This window comes from Dermacentor variabilis, chromosome 1 (assembly GCF_050947875.1).
Source record: "Dermacentor variabilis isolate Ectoservices chromosome 1, ASM5094787v1, whole genome shotgun sequence".
Taxonomy (NCBI): Eukaryota; Metazoa; Arthropoda; class Arachnida; order Ixodida; family Ixodidae; genus Dermacentor; species Dermacentor variabilis.
The window spans coordinates 211,874,807-211,901,327 of record NC_134568.1 but is presented as its reverse complement, the minus strand read 5'-3'; the positions used below and the strand labels follow the sequence as shown (position 1 = coordinate 211,901,327).

The 26,521-nt window shown below is 44.5% G+C and overlaps 1 protein-coding gene across 5 annotated transcripts in view; it reads right to left on the bottom strand.

Moving 5' to 3' along the window:
- The window catches only part of LOC142592456 (uncharacterized), a 155,918-nt gene that overhangs the window by 37,579 nt on the left and 91,818 nt on the right, over positions 1-26,521 (bottom strand). For all 5 annotated transcript variants that reach the window (XM_075704008.1, XM_075704010.1, XM_075704006.1 and 2 more), the window contains 6 exons: positions 25,946-26,277; positions 21,196-21,370; positions 13,438-13,579; positions 8,555-8,740; positions 6,530-6,797; positions 400-612 (listed from right to left, as the gene is read on the bottom strand). In XM_075704008.1, coding sequence (XP_075560123.1) covers positions 400-612; positions 6,530-6,797; positions 8,555-8,740; positions 13,438-13,579; positions 21,196-21,370; positions 25,946-26,277 — 1,316 coding nt within the window. The remainder of the gene's footprint in view (positions 1-399; positions 613-6,529; positions 6,798-8,554; positions 8,741-13,437; positions 13,580-21,195; positions 21,371-25,945; positions 26,278-26,521) is intronic.

Here is a 26,521-nt window from a genome sequence, read left to right as displayed (position 1 = left end):
CATTTCAGTATGTTTTTCCATCGAAACATTGCATACAGTTAAATCCTGGCAATATGTCCACAGTGAAACATCTAAAACTGCCCATTATACTTACTGGTACAGTGTGACGAAATTTCCTTATTATTATTTTTTTCACATGGAATCATACAGACTAAATCTTGCACTACCTGGCAAGTGAAGGACAATCAAAGGCGGCACTTACAGCAGTTATTCTTGCCTGCGGTACCAACAAACTATGGCTAGACCTGTGTTTGATCTAGGACAGATTAGAATAGCTAACATTCTTGTGCACCTGTTCGAATAGACAGCGGGGCACAATGAGAAAAATAGACGAATATAACTGATGACCATATATGCAGTAAAGCTGAAAAATGAAAAAGAAAATACTGAGCAACCCACCTGGATGCAGGCGTAAGGGCAGTGTGGGCACTTGTATGGCTTGGTACCGGAGTGGCGCATTTTGTGCCTGCGCAGTGAATTGTGGTCGCCTGTGCGGTACTCGCACAGGTTGCATGCAAATGGCTTCTCCCCTGTGTGCTGGCGGAGGTGCAGTTGTAGCATGGCCTTGCGTGCAGACATGTGGCCACAGAACGAGCACACATATGGCTTCACCTGCAATTGTTTACATGCTAAGTCCCCACTGACACCAGTTGCCATAACATGAAACTGCAATCACTATAGTAATAACCAGGAGTAACAACATTGGCAACATGTTCCATGAAAATCGCATTAAAAAAAAAGAGCAACAACAACAAAAAAAAGCAAATGTAATCAAGTGCCCAATATAAAGCAGTCAAAATCTGGCGTACAACTAAAACCATGCAACCTACAGTGATATCACTAAACACCTCTAGCTTGTCCTTTTAAAAATTTTGGCTGAAGCTTACAACTATGTTCCACAATGTTAGTTCTAGCTTCTCATCCACTGAGTAGAAAAAGCTTGTGGTGTGTTGTTTCTTTCACTTGTCCTTGTTTTTTCGTGCTGTTTTACCCTCCGATCAAAAAGGAACAGTTGACTCCACTTAAGACAAATACGAATGGACTATGAAAACCTGGCAATATATTAACGAAGGTGACCCACAGAAACTAAATTCCAATATTCCAGGTGTACCCTAATATAAACTGCACAAAGAGAATGACTAAAATGGTGGCATGAAATAAATAAGCCAGATGGGGGGGGGGGGGGGGGGGAAGAATTGCATAGCAGTGCCAATGACTCAGCACATTTTTTTGCTTTATTCGAGCCATTCTGAAAATTTCACCTATTCCCAATGCACAGATAGATGCACAAGGACAAAATCGGGGACTTCACCTAGCTAGCTCAAAATTTTTTAGTGCTGTCACGTTGCTTGGAAAGAGAGAGAGAGAGAGAGAGAGAGAGAGAGAGAGAGAGAGAGAGAGAGAGAGAGAGAGAGAGAGAGAGAGAGAGAGATATTTAAGATAGCCAAAGCACTATAAGCTGCACCTTATGTGAACACTGCTGGTTCATGTGGTTCCTGGACTAAGTTCGCACTATGGTTCAGCCTAAAAGGGCTTCTCAAAAACTTCTGTTGCCTTTTAGCTTTTCCTTTGTGGTGCTTATGCAGCATTGTTGTTGCAATTGTAAACTACTACTGCTACAAGCCCAGTTGTGCTCAGTCTGTGGTCTGCGAGATTGCCACATTGCCAATTTCAGAAGCCATAACTGTTACAGGCACTGGTACTGTTCACGCCATTGGTGCACACACATTCATGCCTGCACCATGCTACTCTCGCAAACGTAGCCCCTCTAAGCCTCAGTGTCTAGCAGTCACTGCAGCAGTTTGGCTTAACCAAACAATACCTGCATAATGGTTCATGTTAGATTAATTTGTTTTGTCCACAGCGCTTGCGGCAAACAGTACTTTCGCTTTGACTCTGCCCGTGTTGGCCGCATGCCTCCAGAATTGCAAGGTCGTCATCCATGAATAGCGGCCGTGGTTTCTCCCACACCGTTTCGGCAAACAACAGCTTCGTATTGACTCGGTATGCGCATCAGTCACAAGCCTTCATGACTGCATTGATATCAACTGCAGTTTCATCTGCAGCGGCTGCGGTAAGCAGTATTTTTGTTTCGACTCTGTGCGTGCGTCGGCCATTGCCTTCAAAACTGCGCAGTTGCCAACCATGATCACGTCGATAGCGATTGCAGTTTCATCCACAGTTGCAGCAAGCAGTAGTTTTGTTTTGACCCAATGCGTGTGTCGGCCGCGTGCCTTCAGAACTACAAGGTTGCCATCCATGATTGCATTAATAGTGGTTGTGGTTTCATTCTCAGCGCTTGCAGCAAACAGTACACATATTCGTTTTGACTCGATGCAAAGCTGTCCAGGATGAAGAGCACCGGCTACATCACGGTGATGGAACCCTTGCAGACAAAGAGCTGGCATATTTACTCATGCGCAGATGATAACCTCTGGCTCGGACAGCATGTATATTTTCGTGAACCATTCACAATCATGTTGTTGGAAGTCCAACACTTGTCCTTGTCGTCCTGTCTCCATCCAGGTCTTTCTTTTTAGTGCCGCTGCTTTTTCAAATATGTACCAACACGTCCAATTTGTCACATCAATACCATATATGTGACATCCTAATGTGACACAACTCAATGCTTCGCATGTGTTCAGTGAACCTACAAAGGCCAGTATGAGCTTAGGAAGAGAAATTTCTTGTGGTTGCTCTCTGCAACTTGTGGCTACCCCCCAAAGTTTATAAAATGCAATGCAGTATTAAATAACACCCTGACCATTACCATCTTCACATAGTAGAATTCTTCATTCCTGTTCAGTACTAAGGCACTAATTTATTTTATTTTACTTTTTATTATTATTTTTTTTATTCGTGGACTCATGGATGACTATGAACTTCTGGAATAACTAAGCAGCGCATTTTGGCTCTATAGCTTTGGGTAAAGAGGCACATAAGGTTGTTTTCCACCCTATACAACAATCAGAAGCATGCTTTTCTTTTTTGACACTGCTTCCCCAAGTCGTTAGTGAATGCCCCACCAAAAATGAAACTTTTCAGTGTCTGGTTGTGTGAACAGTGAAGTCTACTGAAGGCTGTCTAGCAGAGTCACTACTTCCTATGTAGAAGTTAACAGGAGTAATTGCACTTCACTCCTGCACATAGAGGTCAGATGCAAAAACTGCCAAGAGCATAAACCCTTGCTGCCCATTTGACATCTTCACATACCTATACTTCGAAGCATGCTTGCAATTTGCTAACAATGGAGTTAACCTTTTGCACTACTGGTGGTATACTGGTCCTGCAACCCTCTGAAAAAGGTCAGCCTGTTTTTCCATTAGCGGCGAGAACTTGGAGTGGCGCCCTCTCACGAGTGACGTCACGGCCTGGACGCCGCTCGCTTCGGCTCGCTCGGCTGTCGCGTGCGCTCGTTTTCTTGGTGCGTGCTTGGGGTGTGAGTGGTTCGAGCCGTACTTAATGAAGGATATTCCAGCTTCTTTCTGCTGCCAGGCCTGAATCGCAGTTCCTTCTCCAAAAGCGCGCGAGTCGAGAAAATGTGTGGCTTGGATATCGCAAGCTATGTAGCGTTGAAGGGGTGTACTGATTTCGCAAATCATGTATGAGCCCTGTCGGTCCATGAATTTTGCGTAAAAATAATGTCGAAGTTGTGTATGATGCTTCGCTAAACATTCCCTTAGGGCTTAGCTATGAGAGCCATTGCATTTTATACAAAGGAAAAAATCTTGGTCATTGGCGTCAACATGTTATCCGTGTTAGAAAAACGCTGCCCAGCGAAGCTGTCACCATGATTCTTATTACTCTGACGAGTTATTCTAGTCACACAAGGCCACTTATTAATGCGTAAAAGAAAGAGTTAGGCGCGCATTTCGTATGAAAAAGTTTACTCCCACTTTCACCGCTCTCTGAAACAGGCCCTCACAAAATGAATTGCTCAAGGCTGCTAACACAACGGCGAATCATATGTAGAGTACTTGCATATATAATTAATTCACAAGTACCATTATAGCAATCACTTCAAAAAAAAGTTTCGTGATTAAAAACGAGAGCCAATCAAATGCAAGCGATGAAATGTTTCGTGGTGGCACTCAGTAGCTTTTATTGGCAATATGGCACACCCCTCACGCCACGGTAGTAACCGATTGTCGTTATGGCGAGGCAGGCATTGTTTGCGAAACCCTTCAGTTCACTACAACTTCAAACTAAAACCATGAAGCAGTCTTTTACAGCGTCAATTGCAATGCCTAAAATATACTCGAGGTACTATAGCGTAGCTTGGGGTGCCTAGAAAAGGAAAATTTAAGCACTTTCTGCCTCACCACGTCTCGATCCAGTGTTGTTTAATTATACAAACGGAGCACTATTCGCTTCGCCAGTACATAAAAGAGAACCTCGCAAACATTCATAACGGATTTACCACAAGCGTTACATATTTCACTTGATTTTTGACCCTCCACTGGGGAATACTGATATCTTCAACATGTCCCATACTACTAATGAATGACGCTTTGGCTTCTTTCTGGCTGCATTCATACGGTCCAAAAGGCATATTTCACTAAAAAATTTAGGCCGAGTGGCCTGTATCAGTTTGCCAAACAGATTCGTAATGTGTATTCCTCAAGCAACAAACACTAGTAAATTGCTCAAGTCAGTTGAACGTGTAGCACGGAAAAGGGAATATATATTGGTACATTCCTTTTCGTATTCTGAAAACAGCAGTAGGTCTCCATTAGCTTTACTTCAAATTACCGCGATTTAAAATAAACACGCGATTAACCGCCCAATTTCAAGAAGCAGTTAGAAAAGCAAGTGGTGCTGGTGGAATATTAACTGCAGTGTTAAGTCATCGTGTTACTGCTGAGCGTTTCTGTGAAGAAATGCAAACATTCAAAATATACCATAAACTACTCGTCGTGAGCAAACCTGTTTTAGCGGATTAAAATAAATGAAGAATTAAAGTATGGGGTTCTACGTGCCAAGACCTCTTTTTTATCATGAGGCACGCCGTAGTGAGGGACTCAGGAAATTTGGACCACCTGGGGTTCTTTAATGTGCACCTAAATCTAAGTACACAGGTGTTTTTGCATTTCGCCTCCATCGAAACCCGGCCACCGTGGCCGGAATTCAATCCCGCGTCCTCGTGCTTAGCAGTCCAACACCATAGCCACTAAGCAACTGATTGAAACCAAGGTAACAATTGTAGAAGTCCTATATAGCTAGCATTTATGACATAGTTGTTGCACCGCAGCAGATATGGTATAACTGGATTCTTATATGCTACGTTTTCGCGGTTTTAGATTCGCGCATGAAAAGCCCGCAATGGGCTGGTCTGCGCTCCTTCAGCTGGCACTACAGCGTTGCAATTGAGAACTGTACTGTTGTCTAAGAAATAGGCTCTTTGAATAAATTTTCGTGAACAAAGATGTCGCAAAAATATATTTGAGACGACTGCCATAAATATACAAGCAGAGGGAACGAGAGCGAACAAACGAAAACACTGCAGAAAGCTTCCGTACAGCGCCCAAACTGCAGCAGACGACAGGCGCGAGTCCGTGCCCTGACGTCACGCGAGCGGCGCTCGCAGCGCCCCTGTAGTTCGTTTTCGGGGCTAATAGCCAGAGAGCAGCTGTACGTGGCGTTAGTGAGCTTCTCAGCGTGTGTTCACCGCAAATTTCATACAAGTGTCTTTAATGTGTACACATCTCACAAATGGGGAGAAATAAAAACCTTTCATGGATATGAGCTCTAAGGTGCACTGTCTCTGCTTAGCTGTCGGTGCAATGTAAAAGTGTGCTCATAAGTGAACATCCAGATACTACCAAAAACAGTATTTGACCTTGTTTTTAAGAAAAATGTAATTTCTAAGGACTACTAATGAAACAGAAAAAGGGAGAGGAAGAAAAAAACTTTTCTTTGATATTGGTAAAGCATTATATATGCGCATAAGTGCCATTACAATTCAACACAGATGTATACTCCCTACATTTCATTGCAGAAAAAACAACTTTAATATTTGTTCACTATACTTTAAGGTAAATTGTGGTTCAACACTAATGGGTTATGGTCCTTAATAAGGCCTCCCTCAGAGTGCCACTTGAAACTTGAATTGTAGACCACAAAAAAAATGTGCACATCTGTTAATCATGCAAGCATACTTCCAAGTACTTTTACTAAGTGTATAGAAAGGCAAATTACTACTACATTTGCAGAGCCCAACTTGACTGGTAACTTGTGCTGCCTTGCATCCAGTATGTCAACAAAAAAGATGAAGCATCTGCCCTTCAGATGTTTGGTGCAGAATTGGAAAATAGTTAAGTGGTATACTGTTTGACCTGAACAGTGTGGCAGCAAATCAAGCAAACAAAACGCACTGTTTGCTTTGGCTTCATTAACCAGCATTTTATGCATCTAAAATTATGGCACCCCAAGGAAACTTCGCAAATTAACAAACGTCCAGAATAATCGAGTGAGCAGAAGACATTAGGAGTTGTGCAGATGCACTTCAAAGAACATTCCATGACACTACCTTTCCATGAACTGCTTGATGGTGCTTGCGTAAACATTTGGAGTCTGAGAATGTGCGCTGACACAGTTCACAGGTCTGCTGGCTGTACCAACGTTTATGTGGTGTGTTCTTGCGGTCCAAATGGACAACATGATGGTTGCGTAGCTGTGAGAGCTGCTTGAAACCCTTTCCGCACTGGGCACATGTGAAGTCACGCTCCTCACTATGAATTCGTGCGTGGTTCTCAAGCTTGAAAGCACTGAATGTCCGGTACTCGCACTGAGCACACCTGCAAATTGAGAAGAATCCATTTTAGCCACACTTCACCATGCTATTATACAATACTTTACATTCTCATGTAAGGGCAGCACATTTCTTTCCCTTTAAATTTGGGTCTGAATACTTTCAGTGCAGCTGATGCATGAGTAAAAAAGTAAATGTGCATAAGCAGCCGGACCTAGCTGATATATTCTGATTTCAGACAGCTTCCTGGCTTATACATTCAGGGTGGAGAACACCAAAAATATGCCACTGAACCATGCAATTTAGACAACATATGTTCATAATCTGAATAATCTGTTAACGAGAGTATGGTGTACTCGAATAGCGTAGTGTGTCGTCCGGAGGCGAAAACGTGGCTCTTTTTTGCGATGACGGCCGGGAGTGCTGGAGCACGCCAGTCTACTGCAGCGCCACCTGTCACTGCAGCTAGAAGTCATTGCTGGCAAGAGGGAAAATAATGGTGCAACACAGGTCCTCCGGGATTGGCAGTTGTGGTGGTCGCGGAGGTCATGCATGTACGTTCACATGTACGTACGGAGCTCGCCGATTGCTTGTTGTGGTTTTTCCTGCCGCGTTTGCACATTCTTTATGCGCACGGGAAACACTGCATTTCTAAATATCTGTGTATGTGTATGCGCATTTGTTTGTTTGTTTTATTCAGTGAAACATGGCAACCGCCTTTCTGGCTGACACAACATGAAAGGAATCCCACGCAACCCACCAGGCAGAGTGCAGGTGCTCCTTCCGGGCTTGTTATCGTTGTATGTTTCGTAATACTAAAAACATATGCATGCTTACTGAACGGAACGAGTAGACTAATTTTTCTTTGTGTCTCCTGCAACCCAAACGCTCAGCCATTGGCTGAGCAGACGATGCAGACTGCATGACCTGTGGTCAGAAACATGCAAGCATAAACGGCATTGTTGATGTATTGTAACAGTTTGTATTACTTATTTTTTGGAAATTGTAAGAATTTAAGTTGTGTTTTGAGAGCATTTTAGCTTATAAATGCAGAAAGTTTTGCACAATGTGTTTAAATTTTGCGCGCCAGGCACGCCGGTCGATCGCAGCGCCCTACTGGTGGCGTCATCGCAGAAGCGTCCCCAGTTCTCCCATTGTTTTTCCATACAGATGGCACACTGCCCCATTCCATACACCATAACGAGAGCACGCAAACAACCTTCAGATGACCTTTCTGCATTTTGTGTTCTGTCTCGAAACAAGAGGCTGCATGCAGATGTTCAATTTATTAGTGCCAAGTGCAATTCTCAAAGTGCTGAAGAGTGCTATGCACAGTCCCACTACACAAAATTTGAGGCACCTAGCAAGAATTCGAACACTGCCCGAGAATGGCTAGGCATGGCTTGGCACACTCTTTAATATTTTTGTCCCCTTCTACCGTAAGGTAAGCTTCACTTCAGAGTAACTCCCTTCCACTAACTAGTACAAGGGAAGAAGTGTTCTCCTAATATAAACTCATCTGCAAGTCTTCCAAGTTTAATTCTCTTTAACAGCAAAATCATAAAAGTAGTTGCTTTCCTCTGCTGAGCAGCATGAAAACACCCAACACCAAACCACACTACAGATCAGGGCTTGAGGTTAGGTATGCAATTTCAACTATCCAACGAAACCAGGCATGCATGAAGTAAAGTAACTGCAGGCAAGTTAGGAACAAGAAATTCTTTAGCCAAAGGTGACTTTCGGTTTCAACTAAAAGCCACTGCAAGGCAAAAACTCAGTGGATTTGGCACAAGTAACATGCACCTGTGCAAGTCCAAGTCCAGCATGTGACTTCTCCAAAGATGCATAGCAAGGCTGCGCCAATGGTCTCTCTGTTCCCCACACTCTGGACAGCGGTATGGTCGGGTGCCAGTGGGTGTATGGCACCGCCCATGATATTCAAGGCTGCTTTCAGTACGGAAACGGTAACCACAACTGCGTTCCCCGCACCTAGAATGAAAGAGGACATTGGGTCCAGCATGCACAAGAAAATACGGTAGGTGAAAGGCAAGTACATACTACCCTTTTTATTGGATTGTGCAAAGCCGCGAAAGTGCAGTGCTGGTCCTCATTTTTAACAACTTTCAAACTGAGATTATACTTAATGTACAGTTGAACCTCATCATAAAATGCCATTCAATAAGAAAATGCTTTCATTATATACAATATTTATTTATAAACATACACGCTGATTGCATGGGGGGGTAGGGGGGGCGGAATTGAGATCGGGTCTATGATAAACGCAAATGTGATGCCTATGATGAACCCGCAAAGGCTCTCCTGCAGATTATGATCCAGTTTGATATGGGAAAAACAGTTAATTGCATACACTTGGTTTGCACCATCGCTGAATAGGAGAAAATAGAGAAAACCACACCACTAGAATGGTTCCAGCAGCACAGCTCGGAAAAAAACAAATGTTGAGACCTCGACTTTCTTTAATGACATGAAGAGGAATGACCACCGTTATGCTTCACCCTCCTGAATCCTAATGAAGCCAAAGAAATATTCCCCAAAGTCAGAACCTTTGAAACTGATGTGAACAAAAGGCCGCAACTGAGAGCCTAACACTTTCAGAGATTTTCAAGCTGGAAATTTCTAGCTTGTGCCATAAGAGGTCTACTCCAGGTTATCTGTGGTGCAAAGAGTATGTGACAAGAAGAATTTGCTTCAATGGAGACGCTATCCTAAACAAAACATATCATTCATGCTGTAAAGCAGGACACATCCTTGGAAGAGATATGTTGTGTCCAGAGAGGCAAGCAAGTTCAAAAGGCAAGTCACTGCGAAAGCTTGACCCATCCCTATACTCCAATTTAAAATAAACTTGCACTACAGCGAGAGCTATAAGGTGTGCTAAGGCACCACATAGTGCACAATACAATGTCGTTTCTATGCTTCAGCATCAGTTATATTACAGATATATAGGATTAGTATTGTAAAACACTACATAAACATTTGTATAGTTTCTGATGTCCTAAATAACTGCTTGTAATACATTCCTTTTTTGCAGAACAGTGACAGAGGCGTGGTATGCCGGATAGTGACAGAAAAATAACCCCGTGCCTTCTACAACGCTGGCTGTCGTCTGCTCTTTAGCTTCATTGCAAATGACAAAAGTAGAAAGAGCAGCTCTGCATGGCTTTTGCGCTTGTTTACATGTACACGGCGTATCTACTACTTGTTTTCCAAGCTTAAAATTAATCAGTTGCTATTGAAAAAGTACTTATATAAAACAATGCATTTATCACAACCATTACAAACCTGGGGCGAGAATACTCGAGGCAGCAAGGTACAAAAATGCTTCATTCATCGTTTTAAATAAACACTCTTGGTTTTAAATAGCATAAAATTTATATTTTTTTGGTTTTGTGTTTTCACAATTTCACAGCACGCATTCTACAGCTTGCGCTTGCAGTGAGCACTGGTGGACAGCAATCAATCGATGGTGCTACACAACGCTCGAACACCGTCGCTAGACGCTTGGCTATGTCACTGCTGACAATGATCGTTCACGCTAAGTTGACGGCGACAAATCATTGCGTTGAAGGCTTCTTCTGCAGATATTTTCTGTTGAGACACTCGTAGGTTTGTTTCATGCGCGCACACTTTTCTGATTTCTCCTGAGATTGGTTTTGCTCCATCATTTCACCCCGTCCGATGAAAAACGCAGCGACACAGTACACGAACACACCCACCGCTAACACTAGGCACCAGTCTTCGGAAAACTTTTCTCATCGTAACGTCACTCGGGAGCGAAATAAAACATGGAACAAACACGCACGATGTGTGTTCGTAGCGGTCGCTGCGGGATCCTGTTTTCAGGCAAAGCGTAGCGCAGCGCCAGCGATGCTCACTGCAATGTTCCTTCGCCGGATCATGGCTCAGAATAAACGCACGCGACACAAATGCCGCATCGTAAGCTCGTAGTAATATTTCCGGCATAATAGACCATCACAAACAGTTCTGTAATTCAACATGATGAGGGGCTGAAGCACACAGCTGACGAGACCTCGCCCAGTTCGAAGCGCGGGCGGCCATCTTTTCCGTCGGCGGGCTCACCGGCCGTACGGCTGATGACGTTAGTCCAGACTGAGCGCCCATTGGTGTGTGCTTGTGTGCCTACGTCTCGGAGGAGTAAACGCCCCCTTTTTTTCTAAAGTTGTATCCGACTATAGATGCGAGAGACTGCTTCTGTGAGCAACCGAGCTGAGTATTACTTAATTCCATGCAGCGGGGAACAAACAATGCCTCTCTAAAGATCTTTTTATGCTTTCCTACAGCTCATCCCCCAATCCCCCACCGTCTTGTGTAACAAACGTAGGAACTAATGTTTTCAGTCCCTGGATGATTACTTACCGCTGAATGAGAGGTAGTATTACCAGCAACAAGTGCTAGAAAGCGATCTTCACTTGCATAGGCCTTCATATAGTGCACACTGAGGCAATAAAATCAATGGACACTTCAGGCATTGTAAATGCCTTCTGAAGGTTCCTATCAGAGCGAGGACCCGTCAAGGTAATATGCTCCTACTGTAAAACATACTTTATGGGAGCATGCAGTGAACTTCAAATTGAAGCAAATAGCATTGATCATACATAAAATGGTAAGTTAATTGCAAGAAATGGTTGCAAATGGATATTCAATCCAAAGATTAAAGGAAGCATAAGTGACTATCTTAGCAAATTTCTACAAAGACTCCATAGCTACCTTAACTGTCCACAAGAAAAGCTGAAAAATACCGATCAAGGGGTTAGGCAAGGAGACACAATCTCTTCAATGCTATTCACTGCAAGTTGATATGAAGTATTCAAGCAATAAGACTAGGAAGGATCAGCAGTAAAGATCAATGGCGAACGTCTCAGCAACCTATGGTTTGCAGATGACATTGTCCTGTTCGGCAACACTAGAGACGACTTGCAACAAATGATCGAGCACCTTATCCAACGAAGTGTAAGAGAGTAGGGTAGAAGATTAATATGCAGAAGACAAAGGTACTGTTCAATAGGCTGACAAGAGAACAACAATTCATGATTGACATTGAGCCTCTAGAATCTTTGCAGGAGTATGTTTACCTAGGTCAATTACTGAGAGGGGGCCCTGATCACGAGAAGCAAATTTACAGAAGAATAAAAATGAGTTGGAGAGCATATGGCAGGCATTACCATGGCATGACTGTCAGCTTACCACTATCCTTGAAGATAATAGTGTACAATCATTACATTACATCCATACTAACACATGGGGTAGAAACTTGACTTGGAAGTTAACAAAGAAACTCGAAAAGTTAAGGATCGCACAATGATGGATGGAATGAAAAATGTTAGGCCTAACATTAACAGAAAACAGCTGTGTGGATTAGAGAGCAAACAGGGGTAGCCACTATTTTAAAAAATTGCGCTGACCAGGCCATGTAATGCGTAGGGCAGATTATCGATGGTCTATTGCAGTTATAGAATGGGCTCCAAGGGAAGGGATTCAAAATAAAGGACGACAGGGAATGAGGTGGTGCGATGAAATTAGGAAGATTGCAGGCATAAGATTGAATAAGCTGGACAATACACGGATATTTGAAGGTCGCTGGGAAAGATCTTAGTCCTGCAGTAGACATGAACAGGCTCATGATGATGATTCAATCCACCGTAAGCGTCACATATAGGATGCATAGAAGCAGATGATCAGCAGTGCACGTCAGATTCTCGACTCAATGCTCATGCAGTCATGCCATCATTGGCTTATGCGTGATATTCTTGAACCTTTCTTGCCAAAAAATGTGGTCATCAAAGGCCCTTAACTCCTCCTGCTTTGTTTAATTCTGAAGGTTCCACCACCTATTTTCCAGAGTCACGTTTAAACCAGAAACATGGAAGCATTTCTATGGGAACCAGAATATTTGACACAAGCTACTTCTAAAAGCAGCAAAGTTCCAAAACATGGCTAATAAGTTTTGCAAGCGCTAGCATACAGCGTATCTAACTACTTTGCAGCAGTGCTAAATGTGGCAAGAAGCAAACCCTAACTTGAAATAAAGTAATGTCGTTCTGCTTAAAGATAACAAGCTATCCACAACAACTGGGCAATTGAGGTGATTGTATATATACAGTTTCCCCAGTGCAGAGAGCACGGTACGCAAAGTCGAGGTGGAGAGAAATGTGGCTGTGAAAATCTCTCCAAACCTACAACAGAATTTGTGCATTTACACTCAGCATTACTTACTGGTGGCATCCAACAAACAGCTGACACCAGATGGGGAGTGTGCTGCATGCACACAATCGGACTTTCTTTTAAGAAGGTAACAGGCCTTTTGCTTACTAACATTTTTGTTTCACTGGCCCTTAGAAGTGGGACAGCGACGTCTCTGTGAGGTATGATGTTTTCCAGGCCTGTAGAAAGACAGCGGGGTTGGAAGCCATGGGACTGAAAGCGTAGGACAGGCAGTCTTGCTCGCCAGCCCTAGTGACACCATCACTTTTTTATAGGGTGAAAAACAATCTTTTGGGAGTTTATCAACTTTCTTTGTAATCTACTGAGCGTAATTAAGGCAGCTTTAAATGCTCAGCAGCGGTCAACCATTACCTAGCGGAACAGTGGAGGCTTTGATCACGTCAAGTGCAATCCGTGAGGCCAGCTATCAGTAAACTACTTGCCTGTATTGCCTCTCAGCGGCATTTTCTTTCTTTGCACGCCGCCTTCTAGCTGGAGCTACTAAGTAGTCTTCCTCGAGGTTCTTAGGAGGGCGTACTCTACGCTTGCCGAGTGCTTCATTGCTGCCATCATCCAAATCCCCATCTAATACAAAAGAGAGAAAGAGAGAGAGAGTGACAGACAGACAGAAACATTTACTTCAGACGTATCAAGGATGGCACACAGTAAATCACACGAGAATGTCCTTTTCACTAGCTTCTTCCAACCCTGGATTCACAGCCAGCTATATACAGTATCTGTCCCAAAAGTTTGTACAGTTCGTTAAAAATTCATTTCACCAACTTTAAAGTACACCAATTCAGTCATGTTCAAAATACAGTCAAACACCTCCACAATGAAATGGCCTGTATAACGAAGGATTGATGATGTCCCAGCCAAATTCCTACCTTCTACATGTATAATGAACGCCTCCATAATGAAAACAACTACAACGAATTTGCCTGTACAATGAAGGAATTTAGCTGTCCCCGGTAGCTGATTTGTTACCACATCAAACAGCCAAGGAGGCAGCACTAGCAGCACACTTGAAGATTGTACCAATGCGAGCGAGTGTTACAGTCCTGTTGCATGGCTCCAGCGATTGCTCAACTCATATGCTGTTTGTTCTGACATACCAGAGAGTGCGACGTCTGACGAACATGTTTAAGCTGATGATGATACGATGTAACCGTAATTGATGACTGACAATGCCATCAAAGCCATCTATGGTGCAAAGGGCATGAATGTCAATGAAGGAAGCACTGATGAAGAGAGCAAGTAGACAGACCAAAAATTCTGACAGCAAGAGACATGATAGCGATGGTCTCCATCTTTACCTTTCTTCGCTTCCGTGTTTCGGCGCAAAGCATGCAATGAACCTCTGTGCAATAAATAAGGTCAGCTGCACTCACACATTCAGTCAAATGAAGGGTTCACACACAAAAAAAAGTAACTTATGTCACTAAGTCCCTCTTAAGTTTATGTAAAATAAAGGCTCTCTTTTATTGAACATGCTTAACCTGCTTTAACAGTGCGTAATCTTCGCAATGAGTGACCTGTATAGTGAAGAATTTTGAAGGTCTCAAGCACTTCCTCACAAAGGCATTTGACTGTGCTACCCATCAGATAAATACCCTGGCTCCATCTCTTCCACTGGTGGAAGCATCCTTGGAAGTCTTCTTCTGTTAAGCACTTGAGCAGCAATATCGTTTCCTTTTGAATTGTTGTCACATCCTCAAAATGGCGCCCCCGGAGCACCAGTTTGCGTTTGGGAAGCAAAAAATTGCCCTTGCTCTCCAACTTCAACTTGATGTCATAATTGTAAAAGTTTTGTAGCCAGTGATGACCCTTTGAAAGAATTCATCACAATCGCCTGATGTTTTTCAATCAATGGAACATAACTTTAGCTCAGGAGTCTGCAGACCTGGCACCATCTTGGTGCAAACCTTTCATTTCCAAATTTTCAGCTGAAATCCGATGAATGGACGAGCTTCCCAAACCAAGTGCTTTTGCTATCATTCTAACAGTCATTTGGCAGTCACTGAGCACAAGACAATGCACACAATCGGCGTTTTCATCTTGGCACGCGTGAACACAGTTCTTCACCTTAGGAAATCTTTTCCACAGGCCTTTTGCAACATCTGATTAACTTCTGCACCATTATTGCCCAATTTCACAATAAACTTGATACTGATAATTTGTTCTGCCTGTTCATTCATCTCCATTTCAACAAAAACCAAATATGGGTTGCACAAAATGAGTTCCAGTTTCCCCCAAAAGGTGAAGCTCTGATTTCGATAGGAAATTATTGGACATATAAAGTAAGGTTAGTAGTCTTATTGGCCATATGAACTGCTGCAAACATTGACTTACTAGTTAAATTAACAAGCACAGTATTACGTTCGCACAGGCAGACATGAACAGATTTCAATTGATGACTGTAGCCATTTGCTGTCAGAACGTTAGCGTGATAAAGAGCGGCAGCAACGGCAAGCTAACTGCCCTTTGTGCTGTTTCACTTCAATGCGAACTAGGCACACGAAAACACCGTGCACCCAACGCCATCAGCTAGCTATCTCGGGTCAGCAAGCCTTCAAACCCACTGCAGATTACCTCCAAGATAGGGCGCGCACTACCCCCCCCCCCCCGCCCCCGCGTGAAAAGTTGGCGCGCCCCCTCTCCACCTTCCTCCCTTGCTCCTGTGTGAACACACCGCTGCACCAAGCCACCATCCTCCTCGGCTCATTCTTGCATGCTTTCCCTTGCACCTACAGCAGATGGCGCATGTCCGTTATCTTATCACACTTGGACTTCATGCGGAACCTCACGTTGACAACGACAGTGAAAATTCACCTGGAATGTTCATGTAAATGCTATCGCAATAAAAAGTGCACACATAAAATTCTGCCTTGACAAACAGCAGGCCGGCTCAGACTAGAGCTCAGCCAGGTCCTTTAGAGTGGAGAGAATGATAAAGCGGCTCCACTACACCCTCCCACTTCTTTGAGTACTCCTTGCATGAACTTTAGGGACAGACCCTGTACTATCTTCTTGCCTAGATGAGTTGCAATAGCAGAAAAAAAGAAATCAACAGGAAAAAGAACTTAGTCTTTGACATATTATCATTGACATGTTTTGGTAGATGGCATGTCAGCATGATGACGATGGCAGCTCGAGCAAGACAATATGAAAACAAGAGAATTTTGACAGTGTGACAACAATGGCAGGACAATGGCTGTGCACCTGCACTTTCTTACTCACTTTACTCCACGAAGGCCAGATACTCCTTCGACTATGTGCTTTAAAATCATGCAGATCCCATGCACTATGGGAGTCGGTCTCAGTGCGCCTTTGGTGATCCGGCAAGATGAAACGGCGCAGCTTGACAAGCGACGTACAGCGGACATCAGCGACAAACGTGCCCGCAACTGTCACCCCAAGCAGTGGAGAAACACAACACAGCACCACCACTGACCACAGCATCTAAACCTTGAGACACCACAAAGCTCTAATACGACAACAAGTGTATCTCTAAGAGCTAGTTGGCATTCGAGACTCATTTGTCTCGCAACAGTCTGGTTGCCGATCACGAAAATGGCTGGAAGAGCCAAAGAAGGCTATTCAGTAATTTATTTGGCACTGAACTCATTTACTGCAACAGCAGCATGCTTTCAGACAGAACACTGTTCTCAAGGATTACTCTGCAATGCGCACATTGTCATCCTCATCTGCTACTACTGTGGTGGACGTCGTGGCCTCTGAAATATATGCAGACACAGCACGCTCAGGATCTGTATGGTGCCCAAAGCCATGCACAGATTACCAACAGTGAGTGTTGTGAGATAGCCCAGTGGTTAGCACACTCAGCTCCCAAGTACACATTGCTGTATAAGCATGAGTTCCAGTGAGAGTGGTGGGCAGCTTTATTTTAAGTGTGTAAGCTACCTCTACCGCATTCTGCCAATGTTCATAATGTGTTGCAACATCTTAGGTGTTATGTTTGTATATTGAATATCATGCACTATTATATTAACTGATCAGTGTGCTTTTACATACCGATGAGCCAGCTACAGTTAAATCTCAATACTATAACAATGTGTTCATACATTATTTCACTATAATGAAATATCACTGCCGCTACAAAGGAATATTGAGACAATAAATGGAAACTTCTGCAGATGCAGATGCTCAAATGGTTGAATTACAAGCGGCTGCTTGTAAACACACCTCTCAAATTGCGTGCCGCATGACCAAGAGGGTCCACTGATGCAGAGCAGCGTCATGTGCTGCATAAAGTCCAAGTGCGGTAACATCCCATCCCTCGTGCTGTATGCTTTGAGTATGAGTGAAAGCATGCGAGGGTATGAGAAGGATCGTGGCCTGATGAGCAGGGTCTCCCACAGGAACAACAGGAAAGGGGGAGAGGGAAGCAAGATCGCGGTAACGCGATCAAGTATGCATGAAGGAGTGGAGGTGGGGGCAGGTCTGCATGTGTCTCCGTTTCTGCGCATGCGTCAGTGTGGATGAGCGCATACACAGCCCGCAAGCCCCGTTTTAGTGGTAATCTGTTGCGTGTGCGAGTGGGCCTGCCAAGATGATGTGGCACCGCGTGCAGCGTCTTCCCAAGCATTTTTGTACTGGAGGTTGCATAACCTCATGTTTTAGAGATGCATTGAAGCAAGAGGCAGACAAAGCTTCAGCCAGTTCTTATGATACAGTGAAACCTCGTTAAACCGTAGTTGGCCGGAGCTCGGGAAAGGTACGTACTAAACGGTAGTACTGTTTAACCGAATAGCATGAGATCGCCCACTTACCTGTCGTAAACGGAACTCGGAGAGAGTGCGATGAAAGTGGAAAAAACACGCAGTATTTATTCACTTTGCGCGACAAAAGCGTTATTTTCGTTTGATGCCGCGGCGGCCTAGCACGCTGACGACAGCGGCCTCAAACTTACTGAAGCTGCGTGCCAGCTTTTCAGCCAGCCCCCTCTTCTCGGCAAACACTCGCATGGCAGATTGCACGTGCGCAGTAGTGCTGCAGAAGTCCCGGGGGCGCCTTTTTCATTACGGGTGCCGGAGTTTGGAATAATTTTCATTTGGAATAGAGTTACGTTATCGCGCCCCTATTGTCGTCGCGACGATTGCATTCATGAGGCTGACGCAACGCGCAGCTTATGCCACTGTCGGGCCTGAATCGCCCGTGCTATTGCTTTCCGTGTCGTCCTCGTCACTGTCGCTAGTCGACACTTCGGCAACAACAGAGGCAACGATGGCGAAAAGTCGAACCTCGTAGCCGACATATCTTCGCGATCGCAGCAGCGCTGCCGAGCAACTTCTTCGAATTCCAAATGCCACACACTGTAGTCAACAGCTGATCCCTGTTGCGTGTCAGCGCCGACTTCTTCGTGTCATGTTCGATAGCACGGACGATGTCTAATTTTTCTTCTATGCTGAGCACCCGGCGTCTTTTTTATCCAAGCTTTGGAACGACGCGAGTCCACGCTTGCACGACGCCATAACGCTCTCTGGCACCGCGTCGAAATGATGTTGATGTTGAGGTGGCTTCACGCGCAAACGCACAGGGCGCTTGGAGGCCGTTGTTCCGATCTCTGAGGCGTGTCGTTCTGCCGGGCCGCCCGATGGAGACGGCGCAGCGCCGTGTTTGCGCGACAAAAAGTTCAAACGCTACGTTTTAACCGATGCGTACGCAGTAAGCTGGTACGGTTTATGCGGATACGAAACACATTATGTTCAATGGCCGCTGAGTCAGGGATTTGACTTTACTACTTTTAAAACGAAACTACTGTTTAAGCGGGTACGGTTTAACGAGGTTTTACTATAGTGTCATCCTACTGTGATATCATCAACACGGCATGAAACCGTATCTTTATGTTGTCAAGTCTCAAATTGAACAAAATGAATTTGTTTGCTCATTCAAATTTACTTTTTTCCGATTGCCTGATTAAATAAGAAAAAAAGAAAAGAACAAATAAAGGTGTCGTTTTTTATGTGAGCAACATTTATCGGCGATGGTGATTATTTACATAAAAGGTCGAATTTCAATAGAACAAAATTTAGATATAACAAAACAAACTGCTGATTTAGCCAACTTCGTTATATAGAGGCTTAACTGTATGTAGATGCAGGTATTTTGTTGTTATTCACTGTTTGATAAGATAGAATAGAGATGGGCACTGGCACTACCATGTGGGTCAAAACGTTACGCTACATAAGCAAGTTTGCTGGGGCTTCGAGTAATGTAATGCAATGACATTGGTCAGCGAAGTTTTCTTTTTCTTCACTTTATGAAAGGGTGAGTCTGAGGATGTGGCCTGACAATGGTACAATAATGATGTTGGCCGCTGTCATTGTCAATTAGTCATCCTCATCAGTGTAATAGAAAGGATGGATGGACTGATGATGAAGAAGAACCAAGTTTTAATCTTTTAACTCCTGTCACAGTAAAAGCAAAATTTGCTGCTGATGTTCACAGCTTGGGAGAGCACAAGACAAGAAGAATGTGAATAACAGCTGTGTGAACTGAGCTCACTACTCTATTACTAGACAAGAGCATCCAAACAAGACAGAAGTTCAAAGGAAGATAGAGGCTTCAAGTTTAACTCTTGAATTTTGCATGACAAAGCCACAATCTGATCATGAGGCATACCGTAGAAGGGAACTCCGGTTTAATTTTGACCACATAGGGTTCTCTAAAGGGCCCCTCACCAGATCTGGGCACTGCGAACAGCCAGGCGTAGTGCATAGATCATGCTCTGATAATCCAGTCTGCAAACTATTAAAGCGATGCGTAGTGCAAAAACAGCTGAAATTCAAACAAAAGCTTGCAAACTCTTCCTTTTGATTGAGCCCCACTTCCAGGCACCGTCAAGATTACACGCAAAAAATCTTTTATGAGGGCGAATCAGAAAGTCTTTGGCCCTATTTTTCTTTTTTTTAAACCAAATCACGCCTGTAAATGCGAAGTCAGCATATCCATTCCCAGCGGTGGACCTTTCTTGGACTGATCACGGCACGGCATTGCTGTCAGTTGCTGAAGATTGCAGTTGTGCTTCAGATGGTCTACTGTGTATGAGCAACGAAGTGTGATTCGTTTTCTATGGAGCAAGGAATGAATGCCCATCGAAATGCACAGGAAAATGCAGCCCACATATAGGGAAAGCTGTCTTGCTTTGAGAAATGTGAGGTGGTGGTGTTGTGAGTTCACAAAAGGCTGTGAAGACTTGCATGACAATGAGCGTTCGGGGAGGCTGTGCATGTTGCTGACTGACAATTTAGTGCGGCGATGGTACAAATGTCTGAACCGGTGTGGAAAAATAGTGTAAGGTACGTAAAATAGTACATATATTTGTAATTACCTGTATGCGTCTTATTTTGTCTAATAAAAAATAGGGGCAAAGACTTTCTGACTCGCCCACGTATGCAACACTCACTGGCTGCAATGGCATCGAATATAGTCGTGACTTTGGTAAATCACCCAATGTGGAACGTGTAATGCCCCCACTGATCGTGCGCTGTGCAGCAAAAGTAGAAGAAGAAAAAGGTGGCGGGGCTCGTGACATAAACTTGACATGGTCCCTCAGTTTCAGAATGGGAGAAGGTAGCGAAGGAATGATGTTTGCAGACACTAGTCAAGGCAAAGAGGGTGTCTCTGTTCGCAGTGAGTCTTGCCTCCTGGCAGCATGACAACACTTTTTAATTATTTTCATCTCCTTTAATAATGAACAAATCTGAAAACTCTTTTGGCAAAATCCTTCATAGGTGGTGCCCCTTACAACATCCAAAATATACGAAACAAAATATCTAATGGGATCTGGTGAGGGGCCCTTTAACGTGTACATAAATCAAAGTGCACAAGCATTTTGAGGAATGAAGTGATCAACAGCGTTGAACAAGGAATATCACTGGGGCCAACAAGGAGACTTGTTTTCATCAGGCATGTCAAACTGCACAGTTAATGACACTCATTCTTCACACGTTTAACAAAATGGACTTATTGGCATGTAGGCACACTGATGATTTTTCCGAGCAGCAGCTTGTAAAGTGCAAGAATTCAACTGCCGTGCTGCTCAATCTGCCATCGTTTTCTTTTTCTTGGCTGATTCCACAGTCATAAATTTTCACAACAGTAGTTTGTATGTGCTGATAATTTGGTAGTACCGATACTTATTCAACTGTACACAGCATTCGTGCCTTGAAACTTACCATCAACAGACTGCAATGCACCTTCGATCACATCAGAGCCAGTAGTAGCTGTGCAGGATGTGCCGGATGCACTGCTGGATAGTTCAGGCATAACTCGTGGCCGGCCTCGCTTGCGGCCAGTTGGAGTCTTCTTTGACTCTACACCACACTCAGCAGCAACTTTCAAGTCATGTACCTGCAAAGGGCACTTTAAAGTCACAACCACATTCAAGCAGAAATTTCCAGACACCAGAAAGCAGGCACCTTGAGAAGCGAGGAAAATTACAATCAGTTGGTTACTTCATAGGATGCACTAGTTTTGGCTTGTGCAATATTAAATGCCAAGTTATACAGCTGTAGAGTGACAATTACAGATTACAGCCTTACTGGGGAATTTTAAGAGAGCAGCTCTTAGGCGCCCTTTCCTGGGTTGAGCGTCGGCGTTTCTCGGCCTAACCGGGCAAATGAGCTCGTGCCACTGTTCACACATTCGTTGTCTTCTACAGCTGGCTCTGATGCCACTCATGATGCCAGCATTCCCATACTGCCCCTCCCTCTGCGAAAGCACTGATGGCACTGGCCCACTGCCAGTCGGTGTGGTGATTTCGGTCTCTAATTCTCTGCCTCAATACATTGCGAAATGAAAAAACGTATATAGCTGCGGCCAAATTTCGCATTAGGGAGTATTGCAATCATCGGCCATTTTTTAACCAAAATATTTAAAAAGTCCACCAATGCATTCTCAAATGCCAGGGAGCCTTAAAAGAAATGCCCTCATGACCAGAGGAATCTAAACATAAGATAACCTCTTTCATAAAACCGGATGAAGTTGTTTTCCAGCAACGGTTGCTGATCAACATTCGGAAAATGTGGTACTCCACTAGCCATGAAGGTTTACATAGTTATACAGGTAGTGACAAAGAGTGTCATTATCCGACAGGTATGTATTTGAAATTGTCCTTTTTGATATTCTTATTCACAAAATATACATAGTAAAACATTGTTAACAGGTACTTGCGTAAAGGAATGCTAACAAAAAATTTTGAGCAAGAAATGTTTGTGTTGTTTGATATGCAAGTATACATAGGTATCTCTTGCCAAGTATTCCTTACAAGAGCTGCTGAAAACATAATTTCAGTGTAGGGTTCAGACTGGCAAAGGTAGCATTGACCTTTCTCACGGAGCAGTTTGTTCTAGAGAAATGAGATGGCGCTTTCGGTGGCGCACTACATGTAGCCTCAAATGTCACTCAAACAATACATGGACATTCTGTAAAGAGATTGTCTACTTAATTTCTAGAAGTCCCAGGACAAACACTCTGTTGGAGATAGCAAAAGTGATCAATAAAAATGATTATTTACATAATTACTCAATTATTCAGGTAATATGAGTAATGCAAACAGCACACTTAGTTATATTTAATGATTAATTAAACAAATAGTTGAGTAAATAACACTTCATTAATTAACTTTAAATTAGTGATTAATTGGTAATTAATTAAATAATTATTAATAAGCTTCACTTACATGCATTATTTCAAAGTTGGATAATTAAACGTAATCCAATACTTTATATTGCAATCAGATCTTTATATTGTGGCAACAACCGCTGTGTTTAATTCAAACTGGAACACCTCACGGAGAAGCAAGCTTTTATTTTAAACGAATGCGTCGTTTGAACTACATAAACTAAATAAACACTAACAACAAAAAGTTCGACGCATACGCTAGCGGTGCACAACTAGCACAATTGACAACAGCAGGAATGAGCAACGGGAAACCCTACGTGACGGCTGCTGGCGGTGGCGGCACTGCTGTCACATGGGCTGGCATCCAAGTGCCGGACTTTTCCACACCTTCAGCCTCATGGCAATACATGGCGCGTGCCACCCCTGAACACACTACCGTAGCATAGCAATGCCAGTCACAGGGGGCGCTGTATGCAAGTGGTGTGATCCAAGCCTACCCCAACACGTCCACTGTGCCATTTGTGCTGTAAGAGTTGGAGGACAATCCCACGGCTGATAACCAGTTGTACGGATTGTAGTCGGGCATGAAACATGTGGTAGCTGGCCCATGCCGTCGTCCAACTCACCCACGCTTGGGACGTGGTTGTAGGGAGTAACTTGGTCTCATCGAGAACAAGGACTACGGGATCTATTTACAATATTTACATTAAGACAGGAGATACATTTCATCAGCCTAGCTTGACTCCCAAGTGGAGTACGAAAAAAGAAGCACGAAGCACACAGCACGAAGCACGCCGAGCACACCAAGCAGTTGAAAACGGCTGCTTAAAAACCCTCTGTCCTCCCTAGATCCCTAGGTGAGGGAAAACTGCCGTCCAACCTTCGTACAATCGGATCGTCCAAAGTCGTCGTAATCGTAGTAGACCCGCCTTTGAGGGGGAGGGTTCACACACTCACTTCCGCACTTTGGTTTCACTGAACACACCGAGTTGAGAGGGTTTTCGTAGACATGGGTTGTCATGCTTGATACCAGCTGGCATCTCTTGATTCCAGTTAGCTACCACATCTGTCAATCGACTGTGACGATTTCTAGGACCCATGAGAAAACACCGCAAAACACCTTTTCCAGGAGTTCTCTTGCTCCAAGTAGACCATGAAGGCGACAGCAAACTAACAATACTCGGTCTGTCGAATGTGGCTAGAATTGCCGGCGCCGTTGGCTGTCCACAGGAGGCGCATTGTTGGCTCTCCAAAGCGATTCGTCGCAGCAGGCCGGGAAGGGTTTCAAGGTCGCTACCCCCGCAGGTCAATCGAAACAGCTGCAGCGGGCTGGGAAAGGTTTGCAGGTCAGTAACCCTGCAGGCTGATCGTAGCAGTGCTTTCCTGTTTCCTGAGATTTGTCCTGCCTTGGCAACTTCAAGAAATCCAAGCGAATGTATTTTGCCCCACTGTGTGGCTACTACGCGCTTGGAGGAAATGTCAAATGATAGAAGGCAACGGAACAAGCAAGACAGGGGGCTTCAATTTTCCACATGTGGCTACCCGCGGGCTGCCAGAGCCAGCCAGAGCGTTTTCGTTTTTTTCGGGTTGCTCCGCCCACCGCGAGACGCACTTCCGCCGGGCATTCGTTTTGCTCGGGCTGGACGGTTCTGGCTACCCGGGGGCTGCCAGAACCTGCCAGGACGATTTTGGTCTGGCTGCTTTCTGGAAGTTCTCTGGCTAGCAGACGACTAAAAGAGGCGATGGGCGCTTGAGGACTTAAATTTACCTTGCTCAGCCAACTGTTTACGGTCATCTTCGGACTTCCTTACTTCTAGCATTATCTTTTTAGGTGCTAACGCTCCATTCCGCATTGCGAAGTGGTGTGATACGAGCCGTGGTGAACCGTTTGAAGCTTTTGTGTGCGTATGCGCGTCTCCTGATGGCTTCTTTGCGGCGATCAGCTGGCACGCCGCGCTCTCATGCATGCATGTTATCTGCATCGTGTTCCACGCAAGTTGTAGACGCTCATTCACACATTGCAGTACATTTTGGGTTCGTCTTTCTCTGGTGGTGTTCCTTTTCACATATCTCGCGTATATATAAATCTCCTTTTTCTGCAGTTAACGAAGGCTTAATTTGCAGCTAGCTCGTGTTCGCTCCGTCTCTCCGCGTATGCTTAGGTGGCAGCTCGAAACCGATATGTGTTGAAGCTGCAGGCCGTTGATCTAAGAGTGCCCTGATTGCACTCGGTACATTAGACACAAAAAAACTGGCTTATTGCTCTTATGATCGCGACCAATGTTGTTTTTCGTGTGAAACGTTTCACTGGTCACAGGCGGCGTGCATTTTCATGCGCCAGCCGCGTCCCCAGCTCTTTAGGGTCAAAATGAGAAGCACCATCAGCCACAACAAGCTTTCTGAAATTGAAGCCCAAGCAGGTCGGCACGAAATTTTATGCATATTAGACGTACCCGATAACCTGCTTTTTCATGTCTTGTGATGACACAATGCCAACTCGTTAATCGGCGATGTGATTGCTACGAGCAGGGATCCTCGAGCTATAGCTTTCAAGTATACAATCACTTAAGCACGATTTTGCGTCTTGTCATCTGCCACGTCGGAGGCCATCTGTTGCGCTGCGCAAGACGAGGTTGGCCCAGTGCGCGTACTGCGCCGAGCCTGCGCGAAATTGTGTGAAAGTGGTCGTATCACTGAATGCAACTATATATTTTCAAGTTGGCAACGCATAAATGGGCCGACTACGCCGAGCGGGCGCCGGCCTCGCCGGGCGCTGCCATGCTGGTAGCATGTTTAGATTTAGCAAGCTGTACCGGCGTTTGATTTTGCAAACTTCGGGCAGGTTCGGGTTGTCTTGGGATTCCCAGGCCACGCGACTTCCTATCAGAACCGGAACTAGCTGGCTGCCATCTGGCTGCCAGCGGGCTGCCAGAACTCCGAAAATCGAAGAGGCCCAGGATCTGCTCAGTGGCCAATTGCAATGATGCCTACTGCTCATGTGAAAAAACCAGGCCACTTTCTAGCGCCCTAGGCGAGCTTCATCACTGCTAAGTGCGATGATCTCGCAACATCAAATTGCACTCTGAATTCACCAGTAAGTCAGCAAGAGAGCACACTAAGGTGAGCTACCTCATAATGAAGTCTTCACTGAATGGGAACATAAATCAAGACGAGTCTGCAACGAAACATAAAAACTCTTTTCAAGAAAATCAGCAGCAAACTGGGCAACCTGCACCTTCACAATGTGCACTGTAAAAAGGAGAGAAAAAAAGGACACATTATAGGAAATAGGGCAATATACACCTCAACCATGTGTTCCTTGCATTCATCCAGGGAGCCAAAGCCATGACTGCACTGTCCACAGATGAAAATGTGTCGCTCTTGGGCTGGCACTGGTTGACCATCCTCACCCCTTGGGAGCAGGCTGCTGCCACTTGGCAGCACTTCATTGCTGCCAGTGGACACCATACTGGCCAGTGCACTCTCCAGCACTAAGGAAGCATCCATAGGAGCACGACTGGGTACGGTGTCAGTAGCCAGCTTTGATGTAGTCTCACTGACTTGCGTGTTGGCTGGTGTGCTGGTGGGGGGCTCCTCTGGACCAGTCACTGCAGGCTGCGTAGCACCAGTGTCAACTGCAGCAGACAAGCAGGCATATGGTGCAAGTCAACTGAGGCAACAGAAACTACTTTTATACATTTTATCTGTGCGCACACATATCGTATGTTGCCTTTCAATAAGCAGAGGAGTGCATAATTATTATACATCACAAGCTGCTAGCCTCAGCCACTTGCTCACCATGTACACTTCGTAATGAGGGGTGAACCAAAAGGTTCCTGGAAACAGGCCTTGACAGAGAATAGTATTCTGGTTCTCCAC